This window comes from Odontesthes bonariensis, chromosome 22 (assembly GCF_027942865.1).
Source record: "Odontesthes bonariensis isolate fOdoBon6 chromosome 22, fOdoBon6.hap1, whole genome shotgun sequence".
Lineage (NCBI taxonomy): Eukaryota > Metazoa > Chordata > Actinopteri > Atheriniformes > Atherinopsidae > Odontesthes > Odontesthes bonariensis.
The window spans coordinates 14,469,849-14,494,087 of record NC_134527.1 but is presented as its reverse complement, the minus strand read 5'-3'; the positions used below and the strand labels follow the sequence as shown (position 1 = coordinate 14,494,087).

Sequence of the window (24,239 nt, the reverse complement as noted above, 5' to 3'; positions counted from 1 at the left end):
GTCTGTGTTGTCAACTAAAACAGTTCCTCTGTATTACGAACAACATCTCAACACTTGGTGGCAATCTGAAGATTTCTACCACACCTCTCTGTGACATTTCAACCCTCTAAATGTTTGTCAGCTGATTTCTGTTTTTTCTTTCTGTTATCTTTCTCTAACAATAGCATATCTTTATTAATAATGCATATAGGTGCAATATAATTTCCCTCTGGGGATTAATAAAGTATTGAACTGAATCGCAAAAAAAAATAAAAAAAATAAAAAAAGGGTTGCATTTCTATATTTAGTATTCTACACTCCTTTCTGTGTGCCAAGAAGACATTCAAAGTCAAGCATTAGATAAACTGCCACCTGCGAGTGCATAATGTCGTTATTCTACATTGATTTTAACTTCAATCTTGACTTAATGACTGTGTAAATACACTTCAGCCCAAACTGAACCTCATTAATCGGCAATTCTAAAATGACTGCGAACTGCAGAACTGTGTGGCTAATTGCTGAGCAATACTCTCTCTCTTTCTCACCAGTCTTCATCATCTGGGATGGTGGCCAGTGGCGGGTTGAGGCAGTAGATGTGGAACGCCATGTTGCACTCATCACACAGCAGCTGCATGTGCGCATCCTGCTTCCCACCGCACACACAGCAGGAGCAGAATCGACACTCCGCGTCGGGGTCGGCCTTGCAGTGCTTGCACTCTGGCCCGCTCTTCCCTGGAGCCACAAACAAAGGAAGAAACAGCCACACATGCTTGTACATGTACGAACAGAAAGATAACACGGTAATGCTGCACATCAGTATGCGTTGAGAACCAATGTCAGCAGGTGTGGCATGATTTCAACACCGAGTTCGAGTGTGTGTGAGATCGGGTTCATACGTTTAAACTGTCCATCTGCAACTGAGAGCGGACGAGCTCCTGGTTTCTCCACCTGGTAGATTTCATCTAGAAACTGAACCTTACAATCTCCGATTACATCTCCAGGACCCCTAGGGGGAGACATAGTGGCAAAGGCAGAGGCACTAAGACATAACGACAGAAAATCAAAAAATACTCTTTTGTCTAAAATCAAACCACAATCTTCCAGCTACATCCCCCGCACTCCTCACCCCAGGAGGATATTGACTCTGAGCTCCTTGTTGGTACGGGAGGTTTGATTAAGAGTCAAAATCTCTGCGTCAAACCAGAAGCCCCTCTCTTCTGGTGTCTCCATGTTGTAGTTGACCATCACATGCATCCCCGTCTGGAGCTGGTCCCACCGCAGCAGGGTCCTGGCACGTGGTCGTACATCTACCGCTCGCATCTCCACCACGCCATTCTCTGGATAACTGGGAGAGGGAAATGGCTTAGACATAAAGTATGCAATCTTCCTGTTGTCACTGACATATTTCCACAGCGCTGTCAGTACGGTTCTAGAGAAGGTACTTCATGCATGGTTAAACCTTTCAGAAAGGGATCCACCACTGTGCATTTCAGAACAGCTGCATGCACGTTGCTGACGTGCTGCTGTAACCACATTATACATTGTCAGGGGAAAAGTTAAGACGTCACAGAATGGTTGACAACAAAAGTATCCTCGGGGGAACAAAAGAGTAAAAAAAAACAAAATGGCATGATCTTTAAAAAGAGACGGATGTGCACAGAATGTGTCAAAGAGAGCTGCACTGATACGCTAAACAAGCCTCCCTGAAGGAGCGTGCAAGTCTACGCAAGTCTGCAGAACCACACGCGTGATCGGAAGCACGGAAAATAGTAAGTAGATTTTTTTTTTTAAAAAGGCTAATTGTTGGTTTCACTGCAGCAGTGATACTCACTATTTTTTTGACAAGAGCCACATTGGGCAGAGCAAAATCAAGGGAAGAGCCACTTTTACGACAACATACTAAGTCCCCTTTTGCAAATATGCATTTCTACATATAAAACATCCCACAAAAAAAGAAACAACACAGCCAATACATTTTCAATTAAGACCATATTTACTTGGATGAACCTGGCATGCATGTCCTTGACTTTCTTCATGTTGTATTTGTAGTTTGTTGTTGTTATCATAGTGAGACATTCAAGATGAGCATGGTTTTTGTGCTGGTTTTTGCCCTTTTTTAATTAAAAACCGATCCATTGTGTTAAAGGAGCTAGAGTGCACTGCGGTCAAGTGTGACGGTGGATTGTATAACTTATTTTCTTTTTTCTTCTTCTTCTGCTCATGTTATTCTTTTTACTTTCTTCACTAATGTTAATTTCCGGATTTTGTATCTACTTACTGTTGTGCTTGATGAATATGTCTGTTAATCTGCCTTCTTTTGTTTTTGTTGCTTTGTTTTTGTATGTGGTTGTTTGTTAATTAAAAGAAAAAAAATCAATAAAGATATTTGTAAAAAAAAAAAAAAAAAAAAAAAGTGTGACGTGGTTTAAGCGGGCTGCGTTGCCAGGTTTAACTGTGCCCCCTTTAGGAAACACTATTAAGCCTTAATTAATACTTAATAAAAATACTTAATACTGTGCAGTATTCGCTGTATGTTATTTGAAAAAAATTTATTGTTATTGTTACCATATTGTTATAAGCTACTATGCGAGTGTGAGCCACCAATTAAAGCTTGAGGAGCCGCGCAATGAGTATATCTGCACTACAGGAATAACTGAAACCAGGCAAAAAAAAAAAAATGCCCAGACATAATTAATCTGCTCATTAGCAGAATGCAGTGAGGGTGGAATGATAATAAAGTCGCACACTTAAGCGTTTAACAAAAAAAAAAAACAGTTTAGCTATTTGATTTAGTGCAACAGTAGGTCTATTTAAAGCTGAGATGTCAGCCTGAATCTTACACATTATACCTACGAGACTTTTACCCTCAACAGCTCTCTTGCTGGGGAATCTGAAGGGTTTTTGTCAGTGCCTCTCACCACATTCATCTACACAGAGCATCAATTTAATGCAGCAAACGGAAAAATATGCGTGACCGATTAACAAGTAGATCTTTTACAAAAGGCCACATTTGACTGACTGGAGCTATTGTTTTCGGGGAAAGAGCAGGAACAGGATATGAACATTACCCTACGTAGCAGCTTCAGTAAACTCACTGTTATCATTTTCTTTGTTCTCGCTCAGGTCAGACATTTAAGAAAACACCACGAGTCCAGTGTGGTTTCTATTAAGCTTGAATCATATATAACCTGACTCAGTTTCTGGGAACTGCTACACACCCAGCGACAGGCATCAGTAGCCGCAGCAGAATGAATAAAGGTCAGGGAACTAAGGATGACCAGCAGCCAACATAAGCAAATATGCCGTTATGGCAGGATTAAGCTCATTAAGATAGGAAAATTAAATCTTTCCATATCCGATGACTGTTTGAACGTTTGCTTGAAATTGGTTGTTAAGACAACATTTGTCTCATTATAGGACATAAACAACAGTGTTTCGTGCCTTATAGAGTCGTTTGGCAGGATGAACAGCAGCGATAACCTCAGTTTAAAGACAGAGAATCTTCAAGTCCAATCAAAAAAAAAAAAAAAAGCACCTTAGAGAGGCAGAATCTCTCAGAAGTAAAGATGAGCAGAGGTTCAGCAAGCAAACTGTGTCGCAATTTCAGAGTAACGTTCCTCAATGCAAAGCTGCAAAGACTTTGAACAGGCAATCATTCACAGTCCATAATATCATCAGAACATTCAGAGTATCTGGAGACATCTTTACGCTAAAGCGACACAGTTGGAAAAGTCAGCACTGGATACCCATGATCTTCCGGTACTTTGAGGAAATTAAAGCGAGCTCCATCAAAACAAGCTCTGAAATCAGGCTCCAGAACACTTGCAGATATCACAGAGTGTGAACAAAGTTCGAATTTCCACCAACGAATGCAGCTTAAAGCTCCATCATTAAAAGGAGAAGCCTTATGTGAGCATGATCCAGAAATCCTGCTGTCTCCCTCTGGGCTCATTTAAAATGGACTGATGCAAAGTGGCAAGCTGTGTGTGGTCAGATTAAACACATTTTGAAACATATTTTGAAATCTTTTAGGCAAACATGGATGCCACGCTTCAAGAGTAGAGACAAGAGGGGCCATCTAGCTTGCTATCAGCGGTCGGGCTTTCGTGCATCTCATCTGATGGTAAGTAGGTGAGAATTAGTGCCTATGGCACTGGCAACTTGCCCATCCTGAAATTCTCCAATAATGCTGTAAAGTATTTACAGGTTTTAGAGCAACTTGTACTTGTATCCAGATGACACCCTTTTCAGGAAAGGCCTAGCATATTTCAGAAAGACCATGCTAAACAGTATATCACATGGCTTCGTAGCAGGAAAATCAGCACTGCTGCAGAATCAGCTTGGGCAAAAATAAATGTGAAATAAGCAAATGTATTACAGTAGCAGAAGATATACAAGTCATTTTATCGTTTAGGAAAACGATGGCACATATTTGAAGTCATTTTAAACTAACAGCGGGCCCACAGAGACAGACTGTAAGTAGAAAACTCCCAGGAAGACGAGGCCAGGGCTCAGAGCAGGGATTTCCTTTTTTTAGGCCCAAGGGATGAATGTGGTTTTTGGGGAAAAAAGTGGTGGGTGAATGGAGGCAACACAAAAAACACACGCCAACATTCAAATGTGTAGAGACACACACACACACACAGGCACAAAGTGGAGGACCGTCAACTTTTCGGCACAATGAGACTCAGCATGAGCACAAGGAGAACAGCGAGCAACACAGCGGAGGCAGAAGTGCCAGAGTTTAAGACCACACAGAGTCTCAGCCTACGCCCTGCCTCAGATTATGAGCATGAAGTTACATTACAGTGACAATAAGTTCTGTGCTTGGACAGTCAAGGATAGACACTAACCTACAATGACTAGTAAGTAAGCAGGGCCGTATAAAGAAGACACTGAAACTAAATTCATGGGGCAACATGACTGTGCTCCGTCTTTAGCTCAATTAAACTTGAATGCATGGATTATGAGGAGGCCTTGGCTATTTTTTTGTCAAATTAACACCTTTTCTAACAAGAAGTAGTAGAGTATGTAGTGTTTGGCTTGGCATCACGAAAACGTAAAACAAACAAAAAAAAAGACAACACACAAGAGTGTGCGACAGCGAGGTTGTACTGACCCTTAAGTCTGCGCCAACTATGAGTTTCTCCTGCTGTTGCAGCTTCCTGACCCAACTTGCTCAAATAAATCCAAAGCTGTGACTCCCACTCATATTTGGCCAGCCCACAGCTGCCTTCTAGTAACCCTATTTAGACCCGACAAAGGCCAGAAAGAAAAAAGGAAAAAAGAATACCGTTGCGTTGGACCATTCTGGCACCGGCAGTGGCGACAGCTGCCCGACGGTTTAGCAGCGGTTCAGCATGAACATCGGTACTCCGAGCAACTACGCATGGTCAAAGGGTGGAGGCTACTCTCTAGGGGATGTCGCTTTAAAAGGCATTTTATCTGAATGGTGTGTGCCATGAAAAATTCTTCCATTTGACCTGAATGTGCCTCAAACCATTTTGAACGTCGATTCTAAAGTTAAACTTTTTAAATACATGCACAAAAAGGTACTAAACAAACAAATAACTGAATATGTGAGTCAAGATCCTGGGCAGTTGAGTATTTGGCCTTTTTCACAAACATCTGGACTTGTCATGACGAGAATGATTAAGGCGTTATGAATGCAAACAATGGCTCTATTCTACCATCAGCTACATTAAATTTGCTGGATATCAGTTACCTGTACTTTTTCCCACCAGTAGTGTCAAACAATAGTGTGCAAAGCAAAAGTGACAACGACCCAAGCGGCTTTGTCTGCAACTTGTTTTTTGTTGTTTTAATATTTCGGGCCAAATATATCTGCATGACTGATATGGCAGTCTGGCTTTGGATACGACTCGGTGATCGAACAATGACTGCTCTGTGCAGAAAAGGAGACAAAGAGCGAGTTGAGCAAGAAAAAGAGACCAAACTGAAACCGTCCTCAATAAATACCAAACTAAAGCACAGCAGATAAACCTCTCTCAGCGGTACTTAGGTAGCAGACATGCTCGTATAAACTCCCACCGCTTTACATACTGGAAAGATCTCATCCGCTGAATATTCAGACCTGTGGTAATTAGATTCCAGAGCCTATTTAACAAGCCTTTAAACCTCTCTATTTAGCCAAACTTTACAGTAACACCCCTTTTAAGCTTTAACTGTAAAACATTAAGCGTGATTATAAAGAACTGTGCCATCAAATCTCGTTTTAGGGATGTGTTGGTGCTCCTGTCAGTTTCAGAGCCTGCAGTCAGTTTTTTTTTTTTTTTTTTTTTTTTTGAAAAACCTACTTCAAGCCTCTGCTCACTTTTCTAACCCAGAGTGCGGCACACGGAGTGAAAACGAGTGCGTCCACCAGCCGATACGTTTACTTCACTGCCGGTAATTAAATAGCCACAGCCTCTGCAGAGTCATCTGACAAGCGACTGAATGCCCACTGTACCCTTTCTCATTGCGGTGTTTGTTTTTTGGGGGTTTTTTTGTGCGGTGTGAAAGGGGCTTAAGTCATCACAATGACTGAGTGAGCCAGAATGCAAAATAGTAAGGCCCTGAAACTGAAGCAACAAAATGGAAATCAGCATTTCTGATTTTACTATTCAAGCCTGCTTTCCCCCAGCATGAGGAAAATGCGCAATCACATATAAAGACAAACTAAGCAGTATTTTCCTAAAAAAAAAAAGAAAAAAAAAAACACACCAAAAAAAAAAAGAAAAAAACACAAACAGATTCATGTAGAAGTAATCCCTATTAATCATCTCTCATGACCCGTGACAAGTGTGTGGCGGTCTGTTTTTCCAGACACAGCCTCCAGCCTGTATTTTTCTGACTTCTTTTCTGCTTTTTGGCTTTGGCAAAAGTGCATCTGTAAGCATCAGCAAATGCCAGTGTGCATGTGTAAAGACTAAATGGTCAAACGACAGTTAATGCTCCGTATAGCCCGATAACAATTGTATGGTTTAAAAAAAAAAAAAGAAGAAGCTTACAGCTTAGTAATCAACCCATAACCCTGCATTCAACTGTTGGAAATAAGATGAGATCAATCTTTTGGCTGAGCAGCCTTTTTTGAGGCCGCATCAAGCCCATAATTTAGGAACAAAGCGGTCTTTGGCGATGGCGACTTTCGTTTAAATGGTCTTATCAAGATCTGCTAGTAGCCGAACAGAAGTTGAAAAAGTTAACTGCAGTAGCACTGTGAACATGAACCTAAACACAAGCAGGGTGATGACATAGTCATGCCAGGATAGAAGGCAGCGATGGCTTTATTACCGTAAACATAATCATATTTACCAGGCTGCCCGTTTATCTGAGTTTCTTTCTCGACATTAATCTATGGACTACATTTTGTGTTGGTGTAACAGAGCATGGGCATAAACAGAGGTTTGAAATTGCTTCTATAATGTGGGTATTTGTAGAATTTTAACAAGCCATCTGTATGGTTTCACTTATACTAAAATAGAGCTGCTGGACGATTGTGCGTGGTTGCAAAGCACATTTGTTTGGCTTTACTTTGACTTAATTTATATAGTCGATCTTCAAAACTGTGATGTGTGTTTGGAGCTGGCGACGATGGAGGAGGCTACGCAGCCACGGGGCCACCTCTGGCGTTTCCAAAATGTCCCATCGACGGTAATTAATCAGCCTGGCCTTTGGAGAGGATAACAAAAATGCAGCAATCATCTCAAATCACTGTCATCTTCCTCTGCTCCCAATCTGACGGCACATCTGAGCAACACACATTCAGCCTCTGCCAGCAGAACAGGGCTTGCTCAATGAAAAAATTCAATTAAAGGGGCACTAGGTAGCATTTTCACCTAAAATTATAGCCTTCAGGAGTTTAACAAAGGCTAAACAAGTCAATAGTACGCGAATGAAGCCTGTCTCGCTCCCAACAGGGGTCTGTATGCTGAAAATCCCATATGTAACTTCGGCAGGAGCGACCCGCTTCTGAAGTGTCGTGATGCGCGAGAAGAGTCGTTTGTGTTTACGGCACTTGGCTAGGTACTGTATGCTAGCTGTAGTTGTAGGCTACGTGTTCGCTTGCGTTGAAGAGCCAACACCAAGCGTTTCATATTCTGCCTTTCACAGACTGAATATGAAACGTTCGATGTTGGCACTTCCCATTTGTGAAATTTCTCCAAGCGTGATCTTGTTCATCTACCACAGTGATCTGCGTTTTAGATCGTGAAGAGACAGGTGATGACGGTGCTCTAATTCCCCCCTGAGTTCGAGACGTAGCCTAGCTTCAGAAATACACGGACTGACCTGATTAGAATAAGAATAGCGTTTTGATCCGAACAAGAATTGTTATCTACAAATGAAAATTGATTAATTTGTGATTGTAATCGGAATAGTGTAGAGCTAGTCTGCGTTTATTGCGGCGTGTGTGGGTAGTGCTTGCGCGCATCTGTCTAAGATGTAACTTTTGTAAGTGTCTGCTAATACTAAGGAATCACTCCACGAATACACCATGATGAGGGAAGAGTCCCATTCAAGATCAGCAACAGTCCATCCATACATCCATTATCTGCCGCTTGTCCAGGGGTCGGGTCGCGGGGGCAGCAGCCTGAGCAGAGAAACCCAGACGAGCTGTCCCCGGCCACTTCCTCCAGCAACAGTATTATAGCATATTATCTTGAGTTCTCTCTTCAGAAAATCTCTGATTATAGTATCTTACGTGGGCAGTCTACACTTGTGAATCAGATGACCTAACTGCACTGACTAAATAACACAATGGCAGCATTCGCCACGATGGTTAGTTAGTGGGTGTGTACAGGTGGGCATTTTTACGACAGTGTAGAATTTCAGTTTGACCAATAGAGATCGCTATACTGCCGCTAAACTACCTTGTATCCCTTTAAAGTACTTTTTTTTTCTAAATCAGCTGATGCGGCACCTTCTTGTGCAGGTGTGCAGTAGGACGGACATAATCTGTCCTTTAGAACTGCCAAAACAGTCGGTAAAAACCATTTAATTTCACTTATTTGCAGATTTATTTTTTTTTGCATACCACAACTCATTTGGATGAGCCGAGATTGAATGCAGCGTTTATGAACAACTACCAAAAATAATAGCTTTGTTTGCCTTAAAAGTCATTTGGCCGTACTGTGTTGACATTGTGTGCTTTTAGGTACTTATCCAGTGCCATCAAAAACCAAAATGCCAATCTCCATTAGCATTTAGAAATTGGCATAAATTAAGATTTTATTTGCCCCTTTTGTCTTTATTTACTAACCATATCCTCATTCAAACCAAGATTGAACCATTCCACCATATCCGAGTCCAGCGCACACATATCTCAGAACAGGCACATGCCACATCTGTTCTCAGGATAAGCCAAAAGGAGACTCTCCCAACATATCGCTCATTTTGATTTTGTGGATCATTATATTCTGTAGAGTTGCAGCCAAAACATGGCGGATCATTTCGAAGGGACTGGCGTGTCTTTCTCAGACTATGCAGGCAGGTGTTAGAGGGGGGGTGGGATGCGGCGTGGGAAGACAGAGCAATCTTACCCACCCGCCGCTTTTCACTGGCAAACAAAATGATGGTAGAAACCAAAAGCGGCACACACAGGACGGAGCGGAATATTTTACATTTAACAGAATGCAAAACAATCCATCAGGCAAGCTGTCACCAAGACTGAAACAAGAGATAATTTGGACAATTTGTGCTCGACTGTGGCTTCTCTGGAGCACATAAACTGGGACTGTGTTTTTGGCTCCGTTGGTGAAGACACAAATCACACATTACTGAGACATTCGGGGTTTCAAGCCTGGCGGATCTTCATTCTCTTCTATTTTTGTTGTCTGTCTTAACCGTCACCAACGAAATGTGCCGGGTGTGCAAAAATGATGAACTGAATAGATAACAAGATAATTGTATTTTATATATTCCCCCCCCCCCCCCAAAAAAAAAAAAAAAAAAAAAAGAAAGAGAGAGAGAGAGAGAGAGAGAGAGAGAGAGAGAGAGAGAGAGAGAGAGAGAGAGAGAGAGAGAGAGAGAGAGAGAGAGAGAGAGAGAGAGAGAGAGAGAGAGAGAGAGAGAGAGAATAAACAAGACGGGTGCCAGTGGGTAGGTTTGGATTATTGGATTGTCCCTGCAGGAGCGCTCCTGTCCCGCGAAGACTGAGGAATGTCAAATAGGAGTGAAGTCTAAATTAAAAAGGAAAAACAACAAGCGCACGCGCGCGCACACACACACACACTCAAATAGGCCACACAACATACCTTGATATAATTACTCTGAAATAACAGCGCGAGGCAGAAATATACACGCACATGCTCACTGCCAAAGGCAGAGCAAAGAGGCCGTCTCACTGGTCTCACGTTCACAGCAATTACAGACAAAGCTGAAGGAGGCAAGCAAAGAAGTAATGCTCCCGAGAACTCATGAGTTACCATGGAAACATGGGCTTCTGAATGAATTTGCTGGAAAAGGGGAATGCGAGCGATGAAGTCCAAATTGTAGCATGAACTGCACAAACCCCCGTTCTCCATCCCCTCGACTGTCAGGGGAAAGCAGGCGGCAATGCCAGCAGAGCCGCCATTACCGACGCTCGCGACCCTCCTACAAACACCACGTATATCGTTTAGTGGACACGACAGCAGGGTTCCCAAAAATGTTAACACAAGCATAACTAACAGGCCCAAAAATTCAGCCTTTCTGCTGTGAAGAAGGCCGATAATAGCTGCATTTGAGGCCCAACCCTTTCAATTTTGATCCTAGACGGCATTTAACGAGCCCACATTCTTTTTCTCCCCCAGAACAAAATGTTGCCGCACTGTCACAGTGCAGATATCAGCTAAAACGCTTGGATTAAGATCCCAGTGTGTGTCATTATGCGTTAAAGCAGCATTGGTTCCTCGCATTACTTACTCTTCATATTTAATGTGGTAAATTACGTCCTCTTCTCTCTCTTTGCAGTCCATTGCTGTAGAGTCTGTCCGAGAGGTGGAGGCTCCATTACTCTCGGTATTTAACACAACATTATTCCCGTTACTGTCCGTGGTTTGACCCTGGCTGTGGGCCATTCCCTGCTCAGCCTCCAGCTTTCCATTAGTCCTTTTTGAGGGTCGGCCCACCTTACCCTTGGGGGGCGTTATCTGTCCTTTGGGAGTGAGTGTCACATTTTCGATGCAAGCCTCAAACCAGGCACCGATGCTCACATCTCTGCAGTCCACCAGCTCGTTAATCTGAGGAGACACAAACCCAAAAGTATCACCAAGCGAATTTATTTAAAATCATGTACTCAAAATGAATGCATTACATGCTCTATTGGATTTTACAGCTAATTTCCTATCTTGGGCAGCCAATTGGTTGACAGATGAATAGAAAATCTATAACGAAACTGCATAGCCTTTTTTTTTTTTTGTTGTTGTTCGAGTTATATTTCTGCAACATAACGTTGCTTAAACTTAAGTTACTACAATCTACACAGAACTCTAAACCTTAAATGGTACAAGATGAGGTGTAACAGGCTGTAATGTTTCAGCTTTTGAGCAATCAGATTTACTTTTTTATTTATTTATTTTTTTTAAACACACATGAACAACCATCAACATTATTCAGCGAGAGGAGCTCACGAAGACATAAAAGTAATGTGAATAATATCAGTTACAGGCAATAGTTGACTATTTGTTGCGCTTTTATAGGAGATATATTCACGATTTCCCACACACATGCTGGCTGTGTGCAGCGCTTCGATAAAGCCCTGCAGGCCTTCCCCTTTTCACTCACACCTTCCATCAGCACCACCCTTCTTACACATCAAACCTATGAATGATGCACACAGGAATGCTCAACAGAGCACAGTGCGGCTAAATTTGAGATTTTTTTTCAGACCCTTTCAGAATGTTTTTTGAAAAAAAAAAAAAGAAAAGAAAAAGAACCAGCCGAAAAACGCAGCAGCGCTTTCGAACAAAAGTTAATTACTTTCTGTGTAGGACAACCCCTCTCTGCCCCTCTCAGCTTCGAGCGCGAAGAGGGAGACTTTGTATCGGCGCACTCCGTAATGATCATCCGGTCGCACTGCAGCTGATTCGGTGATCAAGGAAGCCAGACCACAGCCGACAAGAAAACGAATGCGTGTGAGAGAGAGGAAAACGAATATACTGTATTCTGTTGCTTTCAGTCTAGTAACAAAAACTGAAGAAAAACGTTTAAGCAATAAGCTCGTGGCAAAGTACCGACACCTTCCCTCCTCGACACCCCACAATTAACCAACCAATCCAAATTTGTCCGACTAAGATCCTCGTTATGAGCTGAAGCTTAGGCCACTATTAGTTCCAGCCCTGGTTAAGACATAAAAAGACACAAATGGCATCAATGCTTGAATTAAATGTCTGTGTAGTATTCTTTTAATGGAGTGTTTCGTGATATAAGTGTTGCACAAACGTTTGAGAGGCATTCTTGAAATCGCCAACATCCAAGTCGGTAGTGTTGCTTTGTGTGGAATGCTTAAAGCCTGTAAACATGTGATGCTCACTGTTTCCCAGTAATCTTCTTGTGTATCGGCCTTCCAGCGTGGATTAGACCAGAAGGCATCAAAAGAAGAGTCCACCAGTCAGGATACACCGTACTATGGTGTATGCTCTTGTACTTGACCCACCACAAGGCTTACTTGATATGTTCTATGATGGTCTAAAGCAATAGTTCTTCAAACTTCCAGTGGGGCTCTTAAAATTTTTCTTTGGAAATTGGTTGGTTTTCACTAAAACTCAATCCGATTCTTGTCCCTGACCATTTCCAGCGGAATGTGTGGGTTTTTTTTTTTGTTTGTCAAGCCACGAAACGACGACTCATTCTGGCGTGAAAACGAGGCACAAAACTCAAGGCACTAACATGCGATGTGTCTAAACTAAACAGACAACTTAGTCAAGATCCAATTCTAAATTGTATCTTGAGGCACTTTGTTACTAGCAGCCTGCAACAAAGACAGATTTTTCTTTAGCTGTATAATATATGTGAAAAATGCCTAGGATTACACAGTTTGATACGCATAAAATAGCATTGTTTGCATCAACAGTGCGTAAACAGCTATTAGCTAAAAACATATCTCAGCACGTTGTGCAGTAAAAAAAAGCGAGGAAACTGGAAAAGTGGAGGACAAAAGAAGCGTCAGTCTACATTCGGCAGCTGAATAGTGTCTGAAAGGGATGTCTGTACGAAATGGGGCGGGAAATCAAGAGATCAAGTAGACACATCAGTCTTCAGTTATATCGATCTACCCTTAAATGAAGCCTTAAGTTCAGTAGAACGCAGCAGACTTATGGTAAATGTGCTTAAGCCATAGTCTGTCAATTATATGTAAATAACACTTCATCAAGGAATTATCAAGAAATAAATCTCTACATCCATTTCTTATGTGTAATTTGTCTAGTACCATTACAAACTGCCAAAGAGTATCAAGAAAATACATATGAAGGTTTAAAAAAAAAAAAAAAAAAATCAAAAACATCACTTGTTCATTTTGGTCAGCCCCATCCTCACCTTGTACAGGCCAATTCCTGGGTCAGTTAGCGTGTTTCTGCTGGATGTGGGTGGCTGGGTATCCTGTGCTGGACTGGAGGACTTGAACCCATTTTTGGTACTGGTTGAGTTACTGGTAGCGCTGGTGTCTGGGTTGGTTTCATTTACAGTGCTGGTAGTGATGCTGCTGTTTTCATTGTTCATGTTTGTGGAAGTTTCCATTGCGGTGGGGGAGACAGGAGCTGGGGAATTGCGGCTTTCAGACTTCGAGTCAGGCGGAGGGGCAGAACTACAGGCAACACCTGAGGAGTCCTTGGTGACGGGGCTATCAGGAGGGTCGGCCTGAGAGCGAATCAGCAGCTGGACTATGTCATTGAGTCCCACGTTGTAGTCAAACAGTGTCTGACCATCTTCCATCTGAATAAACACAAAACAAAAAGTCACTTGTAATAATGAAAACACACAGAAAAGCCATAGATGTACGGTGCTAGAATGCTGGAATGTAAATTATTCATCAATCCACAAATCATCAATCGAAAGCCAAAACTTTCAAATATAACCCCAATTCCAGAAAGGTTGGGACACTGGGTAAAATGTAAGTGAAACATATTAAATGCTGAAAATGTTTTACTATTGCATGACAAGTACGAGCTGATCTTGAATTTGATGGCAGCGACACGTCTCAAAAAGGTTGGGACAAGAGCAACAAAACACTGGAAATGTAAGCGCTACTTAATACAAACAGCTACAGGAACATGTTGCAGCTAATTAGATTATTTGGTAACAGGTCAGTCTCGTTATTGGGTATAAAAAGAGCACCGTAGAGAGGCTGAGTCTCCCAGAAATAAAAAGGGACAGAGGTTCAGCAATCTGCAAAAAAATTGGGAAGCAATTCAAGAATAATGTTTCTTGACATAGAGTCGCAAAGACTTAGACTATTTTATCATCCTCTACAGGACATAATGTCATCAAAAGATTCAGGCAATATGGAGATAACTCTGTGCTCAGCTGAAAATTATTATTGAACGTCTGTGATCTTCGGGCCCTCAGGCCTCACCGCATTGAAAACAGACACGATTCTGTCAGAAACACTTCCAGAAATCGTTGTCTGTGAACACAATTGATTGCACCATACACGAGAGCAGGTTGACAAAGAAGAAGCCATATGTGCCCGCGATTCAGCAGCGCTGTTGTCTTCTCTGGGCCAAAGCCAGGGCAAAGTGGAGTGCTCTGCGGTCGGATGAATGAAAATTAGGAAATCTTTTTTTTTTGGGAAGCTGTCCTTTTGCCGTGTCCTCTGGTCTACAGAGGGGAGGGACCTTTTGGCTTGTTATCAGCTCTCAGTTCAAAAGCCTGCATCTCGTTCAAGTCGTACATGTGGAAAGGCATCATCAAAGCGACACATGCTCCCATCCAGAAGATGTCTTTGTCAGGGCAGGCCTTGCATATTTCAACAAGAAGATGCTAAACATGCTGCATTTATCACAACGGCATGGCTCTGTAGTAGAGGAGTCCAGGTGTTGGACTGAACTCCAGCAGTCCAAATTTTTCACCAGTTAAAAAAAAAAAAAAACATTCGGTGCATAATAAAACACAAAATAGACAAAGAATACCAAGAACTGCTGAGCAGCTAGAATCCTTTATCAGACAAGGATGGGATAACATTCTTCTCCCAAATGCCCAGCAACTGATTTACAGACAGAGAGGATCTTCCGTTAAACATTACGGAAAAAAAAAACTGGGGTCTCACCTGCTTTTTTAAAAAATTATTATTAATTTTTTTTATAAAAGAGTCAGGGTTGACCAAATAATAAAGACTAAAAGCGCATTTCAGGCCCACTTCCTTTAAAGGTAGGGTAGGAGATCCTGGATTTTGAAAATACACAGGTAAAAAGTCCCAACCCTTTTCTTCACTTTCCCCCGAAGGCACGCCTCTAGAGTACATGAACGCGCACGAGCACGAAGGTGCACGAGCGCTGTTCTGACAGCAAGCATCGATCGTTGCCGTATTTAGTATTTAGTTTATGCTAACTATACGTTTAATAATGCTAGGTGCTAGCCAAGCTGGCTCTAGTTTAGCTTCCTGCCAAGCTTCTGGACGTGTAATTCGTTCACGGAGCAGGGTACGCGCACAGGGGGGGGGGAAGGGGGAGGGAGGAGCAGATTGCAGTTTGATAGATGGCATCAGAATCCAATCATTGTGAACGCACCGTTCACAATGATTGGATACTGTTTTTCCTAGATTGTACGTTCTAGAGGCCACTAAAACTTTTCATATTTGTGTCAAAACTTTTAATTAATTGGTTGCAATGGGGGTGTGAAGAGTATTTCAAGCAATATGTAAAAAAATGTTCCAGAAAAAGATCCCCTACCCCGCCTTTAACTATTCAATTATTTGTATCTACTTGTAGGTGAGAGGGAAAGTATCAATTACCTTTTTCTAAGCTGGATTGGTGTAGCAGTGCAAATCACCTTTTTATTGGACATAATGTTTATAATGGTCCTCTGTCTAAGTTTGTCATGAATGGATACCAGTGTGATGGGAAATGAGCACCACTGCACCAAAGAATGTCCTCGGACAAATACACGAGGCTTCTTGTCAAGAACAAACAACGAACACATCAGAGAAGACGACACTTGGCATAGTGGGAGACACTATATTGTTCCGCCGTTCAACAGAGAAATAAAAATACATGATGCACTTCGGCGAATCCACATGCCTTTAAATACACCAGTGAGGGTCACGTGGGTTGATCCGAGTGTTTTTCTCTGTACTGCTCAGCCAACGCTCACATACAGATTAAATGCGTCCAGCTACTCATCAAACCTAGCTGCAAAACCGATTCTGCCCGTTCTGATTGGAGAAAACAATTAACACCGACAACTGGTGAGCTTCCACTCCACTGGGAGCCACTGGAGCCCGGTTTGTGCTCGGTCCACAACGAAGCAGATGCCGACGCGCAGCCGCTCCTGCTAGATTTAGCAAAAAGAAAGAATAAATAAAAGATATAAAACGCATGAAATACAGCAATATGAGATGTAGCTGGGGGAAAGAAATGACTGCGTTGCCGTGACAACCAAAATGAGAACAGCCCCCCCTGCCCTCGTCACACACACTCTCACACCCACCCCCCACAAATCTGAATCATATATATATACACACAACTGCTGTCAACACAACCCACCACCGCGCTCATCATCAGCGTGGCCCTTTCAGGCGGTGCGGCATGTGTGCCACGGAAAACGGCTCTCTCAAAATAAAAAAAACAAGGGCCCCTTATAAACCGCTTAATAACCCTACTTCCACGTCGATCTACTGTTAAGTGCACTGTACAGTACAGCAACTGCCTGAGGAGTGTGGCTTATGGCGGACACGCCAACTCATTACAAATATCGGCTATTCATTTCAGCCTTCAACCCCACAAACCCATTGTGCTGGGGAGACGAGCATGGCCGCCAACCTCGCTCATGATCCCCTTCTCTCTTCTTCGTTAATGACAATGGGGAGGAGAGCGGTTGGAGGTGTAGCACGAGAGCAGCGAGGGAGCAGGCGCGACCCCCCCCCACCAAAAAATCCCTCCCTGTTTTTTAACAGTCTCGTGAAATTTAGAGCAGAGGAGCAGTGGTGCAAGCACAACCATACAGTAGTCAGACTCACCTGTCTGTCTTTCTGTGGTCTCTATTGCCATTTCTTTTTCTGTCTCCCTACCTAAGCCCAGCCTTCGTTTTAGAAACTGTCTCTCCTCTTTTGTCTGCCCGTCTCTTGCTCCAAGCATTGACAGGAGAAACGTAAACAAACGGAGAGCTTCCTAAACAGACAATAAGTCTGCTGGCAGAACACGCCGCAGGGAGCCTCGCCGCTGGTAAATTCGGGTTAGATGGACGGAGAATCGTGCAAACAGACAGATTAACTGCACAGCTTACAGCAGAATTGCACTGCACCAAATACAAATGACATCTTGGCTGTTTGTGCGCGCCTTCCACAGCGACTACATCACCATCAGCGAGATCAGCCCCTTACCGCAAGGTGTTGACTTCAGTCTCAGTCAGCTGAACAAAGAACCACCATCTAAACGGACTAATGTTGGAAAGGATTTTTTTACATATTCATGCAGATGACTTTGGCAGAATGCTGCCACGTTGGCCACGGACTTGACACTTTCACCCTCATATGCAGCCTAGTTAAAAAAAAAAAGAAGACACATCGCCTCCGGTAGCTTCATTATGGGACAAAGTGAAAAGGTGTTCCAGTGGGAGACATCAGACATTGGGACGTGTTGATTCCTCAGAGATCAAACAAACAAGTGTGCGTGCGTGTACTCGCATGCGAGTGTATCACGTCGCAGAGTGGAAGAAAACTAACACTTATCCACTTATTCCCTTGCCAAGATTTTGCACATCTTCGAAAGATTAATGATTTATCAGAAACAGGCACCTAAGAAAACACAAAGAAAAATGTCAGAACAAAGATCAAACAATGATAAGACAAAGAACTGTGGCTGCGGTGGAAGCATTGCAAACATTTGAGACCCCGCTTCAAATACAAAAGAAACATCCTGGCATTTCTGTATTAGATCTCTTATCACGGAACAAATCTCTTTATATTGTTTTGAAAGCACAGCCAATGATAGCCGATCGAGAAGCAAAACAGGTGGTGGAGGGAGATGAGAACAATCATGGGATTATCTTTCATTATTGTGCAAACATGCTGTCAGACAGAATCTTTTTTTTTTCCTTTCTTTTCGGCTTTAAAGGCTCGTAAAGCAGAAATTATCTTGACATTAAAGTAACTAAGCAACCTGGCTGCCATATATCCCTGTACAACAATGAGGTCGTAATAAGTAAAGTTGGAATCAAAAGGATCCGAGGAATCAAAGCGGCCGATTGAATATCAGCATCCCTGTTTGAAATTACAATTCATGGTGTAAAACGTAAGCTGGAAAAAAAAAAAAAGAAAAAACACGACTCGAGGGAAGGAAATTTCATAGCAGAGCAGAAATTACCCTCTTTTGCTCAGGCAGGCTGCCCAAACATCCAACTCCAGCACAATTACTTCTCATCTCCGCCCTCGGTCTGTTAGCAAGGAGTTGAGCAAAATAGGTCATATTACCAAAAACAATGACATGGGGTGTGTCTGCGTGCCTGCCATCTACAAGCCTCCAGCTTTGGTCTTTTATCCCTCTTTCTGCCCACAGTCATTTAATCTTCAAGCGCAATCCATTGCTCATCAGCCACCGGGAAAGCTGACAAAGGTCTTCTTTGTTTTTACTTCCCTTTGCAGCTTTTTTAATAACTTGTCGTTCGCTTCTACAGTTGGTTTCCCCGACAGAAAAAAGGAAAACCGTGACTGTCCGGAATCTTATTTGCGTTATATAAACGTTCAGACAGATTAAGAATTGGAATTGAGGTGTATTATTTTCCCTCGTGCGTTTTCAAACATCCCAACATCAATCTCTTGACTATTAAAATATCAGAGCCCCAATTTCCACGAACTGCCCTTCGACTCAGCTCTCATTCTATAAGGATGTAATACAAGCTTGCAATCTTCTGCTTAAAAAAACGGTCGGGATAAAATCCCGTTTGCAGGTTTCAGATGGTGCTTTTAGCTGTTGTAACTCAATCCAAGAGGAGACCCAAACCAAAGAGACTCGTTAGTAGGTATAAGATTCCATGGTGACCTGAACTACTTACAACAGGTAGAACGTTTCACCACAAGGCTAACTGTAGTCCCAAATATGGGAAGGAGAGGCAAAACTGTGAAAACAAGTGAGTGTTTTAAAAAGCCTGCAGTTGTAGTCCTGGTTCAGCGCCTTTCTTTGTCTTTGCCCTTTGTCCAGTCTATCTGTCAAAGAAGGGTGTGTCTGTGTGCATGCATGGCTGCAGCCAACTTGGCTTCCCCTTGAAATTCAACTGCAAAGCAATACCCCTCCAAAGACCCCATCAACGGAAGAGCCACAACATCAACCCGTGTATAATCAAATTGCAACAATATCGAGGTCAGAGCAGCTGCTTCTGTGAAAGAGAGCGGGCCATTAACGGGCAGCAGTTAACGTGAAAGAGAGCCCAACTATTCCAGCATGAGACGAGGTGCAGCCTCCACAGATATCACAACAACAGCTCCGTGCTTAAACTGCACAGACGCAAGACAAGCAGAGCTTTGAACCAAAAGCCGAATCTCAAATTAGTGAAGGAGAGGCCTGCGACAAAGTGAGAGCGGATGCTCAGCAGAAAGGCCGCATGGCCAGTGGAGGTTGGGTGTGCGCCTGCTTGCGAGTATGAGTGACAAGAGACGTAAAAAAAAAAAAAAAAGTGAAACAAATACACAACAAAGAGTGGTCGGCCAAACTTAAGGAAAAAAGAAAGAAAAGAAGGGAGAAAAAAAAAAGGTAGAAATCAAAACACCGAGGCAAAGTTGAAAGGCTTCTGGCTTAGGACCCCTCCGAATGAAGGGCAAGCATGACTTTGAACTGGTGAGGCAGCGTGAGCACTGAGCTGGAGGGAAAAACAAGACGCCATTTTGAAAAGAGAATTACACTGAGTTGCTCTGCTACAAGTCTAAATCCTAACAGAGCACAGGCACCACTGTGCATGTAAGGGTACTGGCTAGTCTATGCTGCGTGTCACTGGCTCATTCCGTGCATTACTTTGTACATGGAAATCCCCTAATTGAGGCTCACCCCATATTTTCCATTGACATAAAGGAAGCACAGGATTTACTGCACAGGCCTAGCCTGCGATCAGCTACGACAGTCAGTAAAAACTCAAACACAACATCTGATTGACTATTAATAAAGCAGAAATAATTCAACTGCACTGTGCCCAATTCTGTTGATAAAATTCTGGGAATCAAACTGGAGTAATGTTTGTCTACCTCCAGACCGCAGGAGGTATTTGTTCAGTTTAGGGAAATTAGTTACACTATTACCGTTATCGAGTCTGCCAATTAACCCATTGTTCCTCTGACACAAAAAAGGGCAACAGTACATTCGAGGCATATCATTTTCTGCCTCCATATCGTGCAGCACAGTGTGCACAGCACACAAACGGAGAGGAGGCTCAACACATCGGGATGCTCAACTCAGAGCCCAGTCTTTGTTAGGCTTATCATTCAGTTGCTCAACAGCAAGTATGGCACAAATTGAAAATGCAGATTACCACTTGCAAAGGAAACTGTGGGCCAAAAATACAGCCCGACAGATCTGAACAGTGGAAAGTGTGACTAAATCTAAGAAAAGTGAGATCAACATATCGTGTAGGCTATTCGTCCTGGGGGGGGGGGGGGGTTCCTATGCCTGGCTGATTCACACTGTGCGAGTATCAGCTTTGCAATGTTATGCTGAAAATCTGAATAAATCATGGCGCCAGTGTCCTGCCAGCGGCAAGCATCTTCTGTTTGTTGCTGACACCCAGTAATCTTTCACACATTAAGATATCATGGCTCCGTCTGTTGAATAATTATTCCTGTACGCAGTGTCTGCTGACATATTTGGAAAAACGCTCCATCGTTTTACTCAGACCGAAGTAGCAACAGAAATTCTTTGCGTTTCTTTAACCGTTGCAGTCTCAATTGTGAGTGCATGTGGCATGTAGACAAAAAAAAAAAAAAAAAGAAGAAGAAAAAGCCTGCATGTATTCAAAAAGTGCAGGCTTTTGAGGCTGCCCGCTCCCCGCGGTCATCCGCCACACAACGCACAAGAACAGGCACATCCACATCAGGGGAAGCAGATTACACTTTTCACCGTCTTGGGAAACTTCCGGCACGCTGCGACCACGCCAGCAGTTACTATGTTTGACAGAGAAAATGTACACTGACGTCTGCTCCCAGCAGGACGTGCAGGGAATTCAAACGCAAACCCAGCGACCGCACACTCTGGCCCGACTGTAGAATTCAGATCTTGGATGCAGAATTTATTGATCTTGAACAGTTACCTTGTGATTTTTGCACAAGTTTTGCTAAAGTGACACTGTGGTATTGACCCAAATGTATTTTTCCCTGTAAACTCCTGGGCCATTTAGTAAGACTACTTATAATTCCCTGACTGAAAACCATCCTTAAGTCGGATTCTTACATCAAACACTTTGGCAAAAATTACCTCACAATCTAAAACTCTAGAGCAGACTAAATCATCATTATATACCCTTTGATCTTTCAACATCATGAACATTTTCAGGTCCTGTTTCTACTGGAAACCAGGTTTCTCCTCTTATTTTGGAACTATGTGGCATTTACGTGATAAAACCTTGAAAGCAAAATACTAAATGATCCAATGCATCAAAAAAGGATCAAATTTTCGGTCGCTGAGTGTATTATATTCTGTCTATACACCCTCAGAAAGGTGTTTGATGCAGAACCCCCCCCCCCCCAAAAAAAAGTCTTATTGGTTGCCTGTGATCTGCCAATACAAGCCACATGTTGGTGTCATCAATCTAACTTCGGGGTTGCTGGTTGTGAACTCAGTGTCACTGCATAAACTCTTGAGATAATCCATTTGTTTTATTGTGCGTTCTGTGTCCGTTTTCACATCTAACTATGAGCTGGAGACAGAGTTCATAGTCTCCCCTGCACAACTTCACAGATTGTGAACCGTTTGTTTCACCACAATTGCACTGTGCAGGAAACTGAGATGGAGAGGTGCGCATCGACATCATGTGATAGTGAAGTTAGGCTCACTGTTTGGATACAGGTCTTAGGTTGGAAGCCATGGATCCCTCTGCTTCTGTGTGCTGAGCAGCACAAAGAGTGCAAAGCGTCAGACGGGCATGCCAGAGGACAGGTTTCCTTCACAGCAGACAGCCCCCCCTGTCCTCGCCGTGGATTGTGCGTCCCGTGGTGACGCAGGGGTGTAAACAAATACACCTGCTTTATGGCACGTGTAGCCTACGGTCTCACCCACTCCAACAAGTCGTTTGAACGCTACATGCACGAACGACGGTGGCTGCCCAATAGGCTCAGCTCAGACTTTAACAGCACTTGGAACCACGTTTCAAATTCGGGACGCGTTTATGGCGTTCATACATCAAGCTGCCGACAAGGCAGTTTAAAAATAAACACGCGCAGGTAAGTGATCTGAGCCGTTTGTTGGTTGGCAGCGCACTACTTCGGTCGACATGTGGAAACCGAGCGCGGTGCTCTCCTTTCTCTCTGGCGGCGATGTAAACAAACATGTCTACGGCGGTGGGACATTTGTTGCACGCAGCTCTCCTCGGCACTAACCGAAACAACATGAGACGGATCCACAGAATGCACTCACACATCCTCATTATCCCTCGGGATGGCACACCGCGTACCCCGGGCTCTTGCGCAAGAACTATTGGCGAATTCCTATCAAAACAGGAAGCTTGCACGGGTCCGAAACGGCTTCAACACCAGGAGGACCACTCAGCCTCCACCAGCACCCAGCCCTGTCAGGCGTACAAACTGGCTGTTGCATGGCGAAGTGGCACAAAAAAAATGGGTTTACCTGCTTTCCTCGGTAGAAGAGGCGCTGCTGCTGTGGGCTCACGTTGAAGATGTCTTGTATTTTCAGCCTTAAAGACTCAATTTTGGTCAATCTAGAAAGATCCTCAACGGTTCGTGTCTCCTTCCCGTCTATAGTGCGAACCTGGATCCACATCGTCGCGCCGCCCTGTTACACTTCAAATAAATAACAGATAAAGCCGTTCGCTTGGATGCGAATGTGTTTGACGACTCCGTTTAGATAGAAACGAGCTATTTCAGGGCTCCATTGCGTTTTCCTCTGCAGAGGTAACGTCGGACTGGCTCGCGCAGGAGGTGTCTCACATGAGGTCGCGGCGCCAAGCAAATCTCGCGAAGTAACGTTAAACGAGTTCCGCGCGCAGTTAAAGGCACAGCTCTCCTTTAATATAAAAAGAGACCTTGAGCCATACGTGAATTTGACCACTTATCGCGTGCTCTCAAAGACATTGCAGCCTGTTCACTCGACATTTACACTCTTTGTGATTTCTGTTTCACAAAAAAATCAACAGCCGTGTTATCGTTTAAGACAGTCATCCCTGTTACCCAGATGTCTTTTTGTTTTGTTTCTGTCTTTTTCTCCATTTTTTTTTTGTTGTAATAAACAATAGTCATTGTGCATTGCAACTCAACATAGTTCTTTTACTATAGGGTCTCACTAAAACTGGAGCTCTGGAGAGTTGGAGAGCTTACTGGGCACAGGGCCAGGGGCCCAGGGGATCAGTGGGGGCCCCGTGCTAATCCTCAGATTATATTGTAGAGTGATTGACTGCAGTGGGTTTTTTTTTCAGTGGCCGATGCTAGACATGTGAAGAGTAACCTGGACCGTCCCCAGTCAACTAGAATAGCACGAAACACGGTCAGCTGTAAACAGATGCAAAACGACCACGAGAGGCACAGACTGACTGGAAAATGCGAAAGAATGACCAGAGATGTTTAAACAATCGAAAAAAGAGAGAGCCACAAAACGAGCAGACGCACAGCAACCCCAATTGGGCCACCAAAAACTACCACAAAAGATGGAAAAACAACAGAATGAATGCAAATACAACAAAGACACAAACAAGAAGAGCTGCAAAGTGATTATTAAGTTATACAAAATTCTAAGCAGAACATATTGTGACATAACCCACCAAATTGAGACTATAATGCAGTTTTCCAAAAAGACAAAAAAAGACTTCCCCCAAGTAGTTTTTTGGAACCTTTCATTGGTCAGTCTCTGTCAGTGTGTCTCAAAGTATGGCTGCATATCATTACAGTGAACACAGTTTGTGTAACTTTCCGTTGATTC

The 24,239-nt window shown here is 43.1% G+C and overlaps 1 protein-coding gene across 1 annotated transcript in view; it reads right to left on the bottom strand.

The window, feature by feature from the left end:
- uhrf2 (ubiquitin like with PHD and ring finger domains 2) overlaps nt 1-23,259 on the bottom strand; it is a 34,779-nt gene extending 11,520 nt beyond the window's left edge. Inside the window, exons 1-6 of the mRNA XM_075455904.1 lie at nt 22,935-23,259; nt 13,495-13,890; nt 10,882-11,198; nt 1,106-1,324; nt 876-985; nt 525-711 (exon numbers count right to left, since the gene is read on the bottom strand). Coding sequence (XP_075312019.1) covers nt 525-711; nt 876-985; nt 1,106-1,324; nt 10,882-11,198; nt 13,495-13,890; nt 22,935-23,087 — 1,382 coding nt within the window. The 5' untranslated portion in view covers nt 23,088-23,259. The remainder of the gene's footprint in view (nt 1-524; nt 712-875; nt 986-1,105; nt 1,325-10,881; nt 11,199-13,494; nt 13,891-22,934) is intronic.
- Between the last annotated feature and the right edge of the window lie 980 nt (nt 23,260-24,239).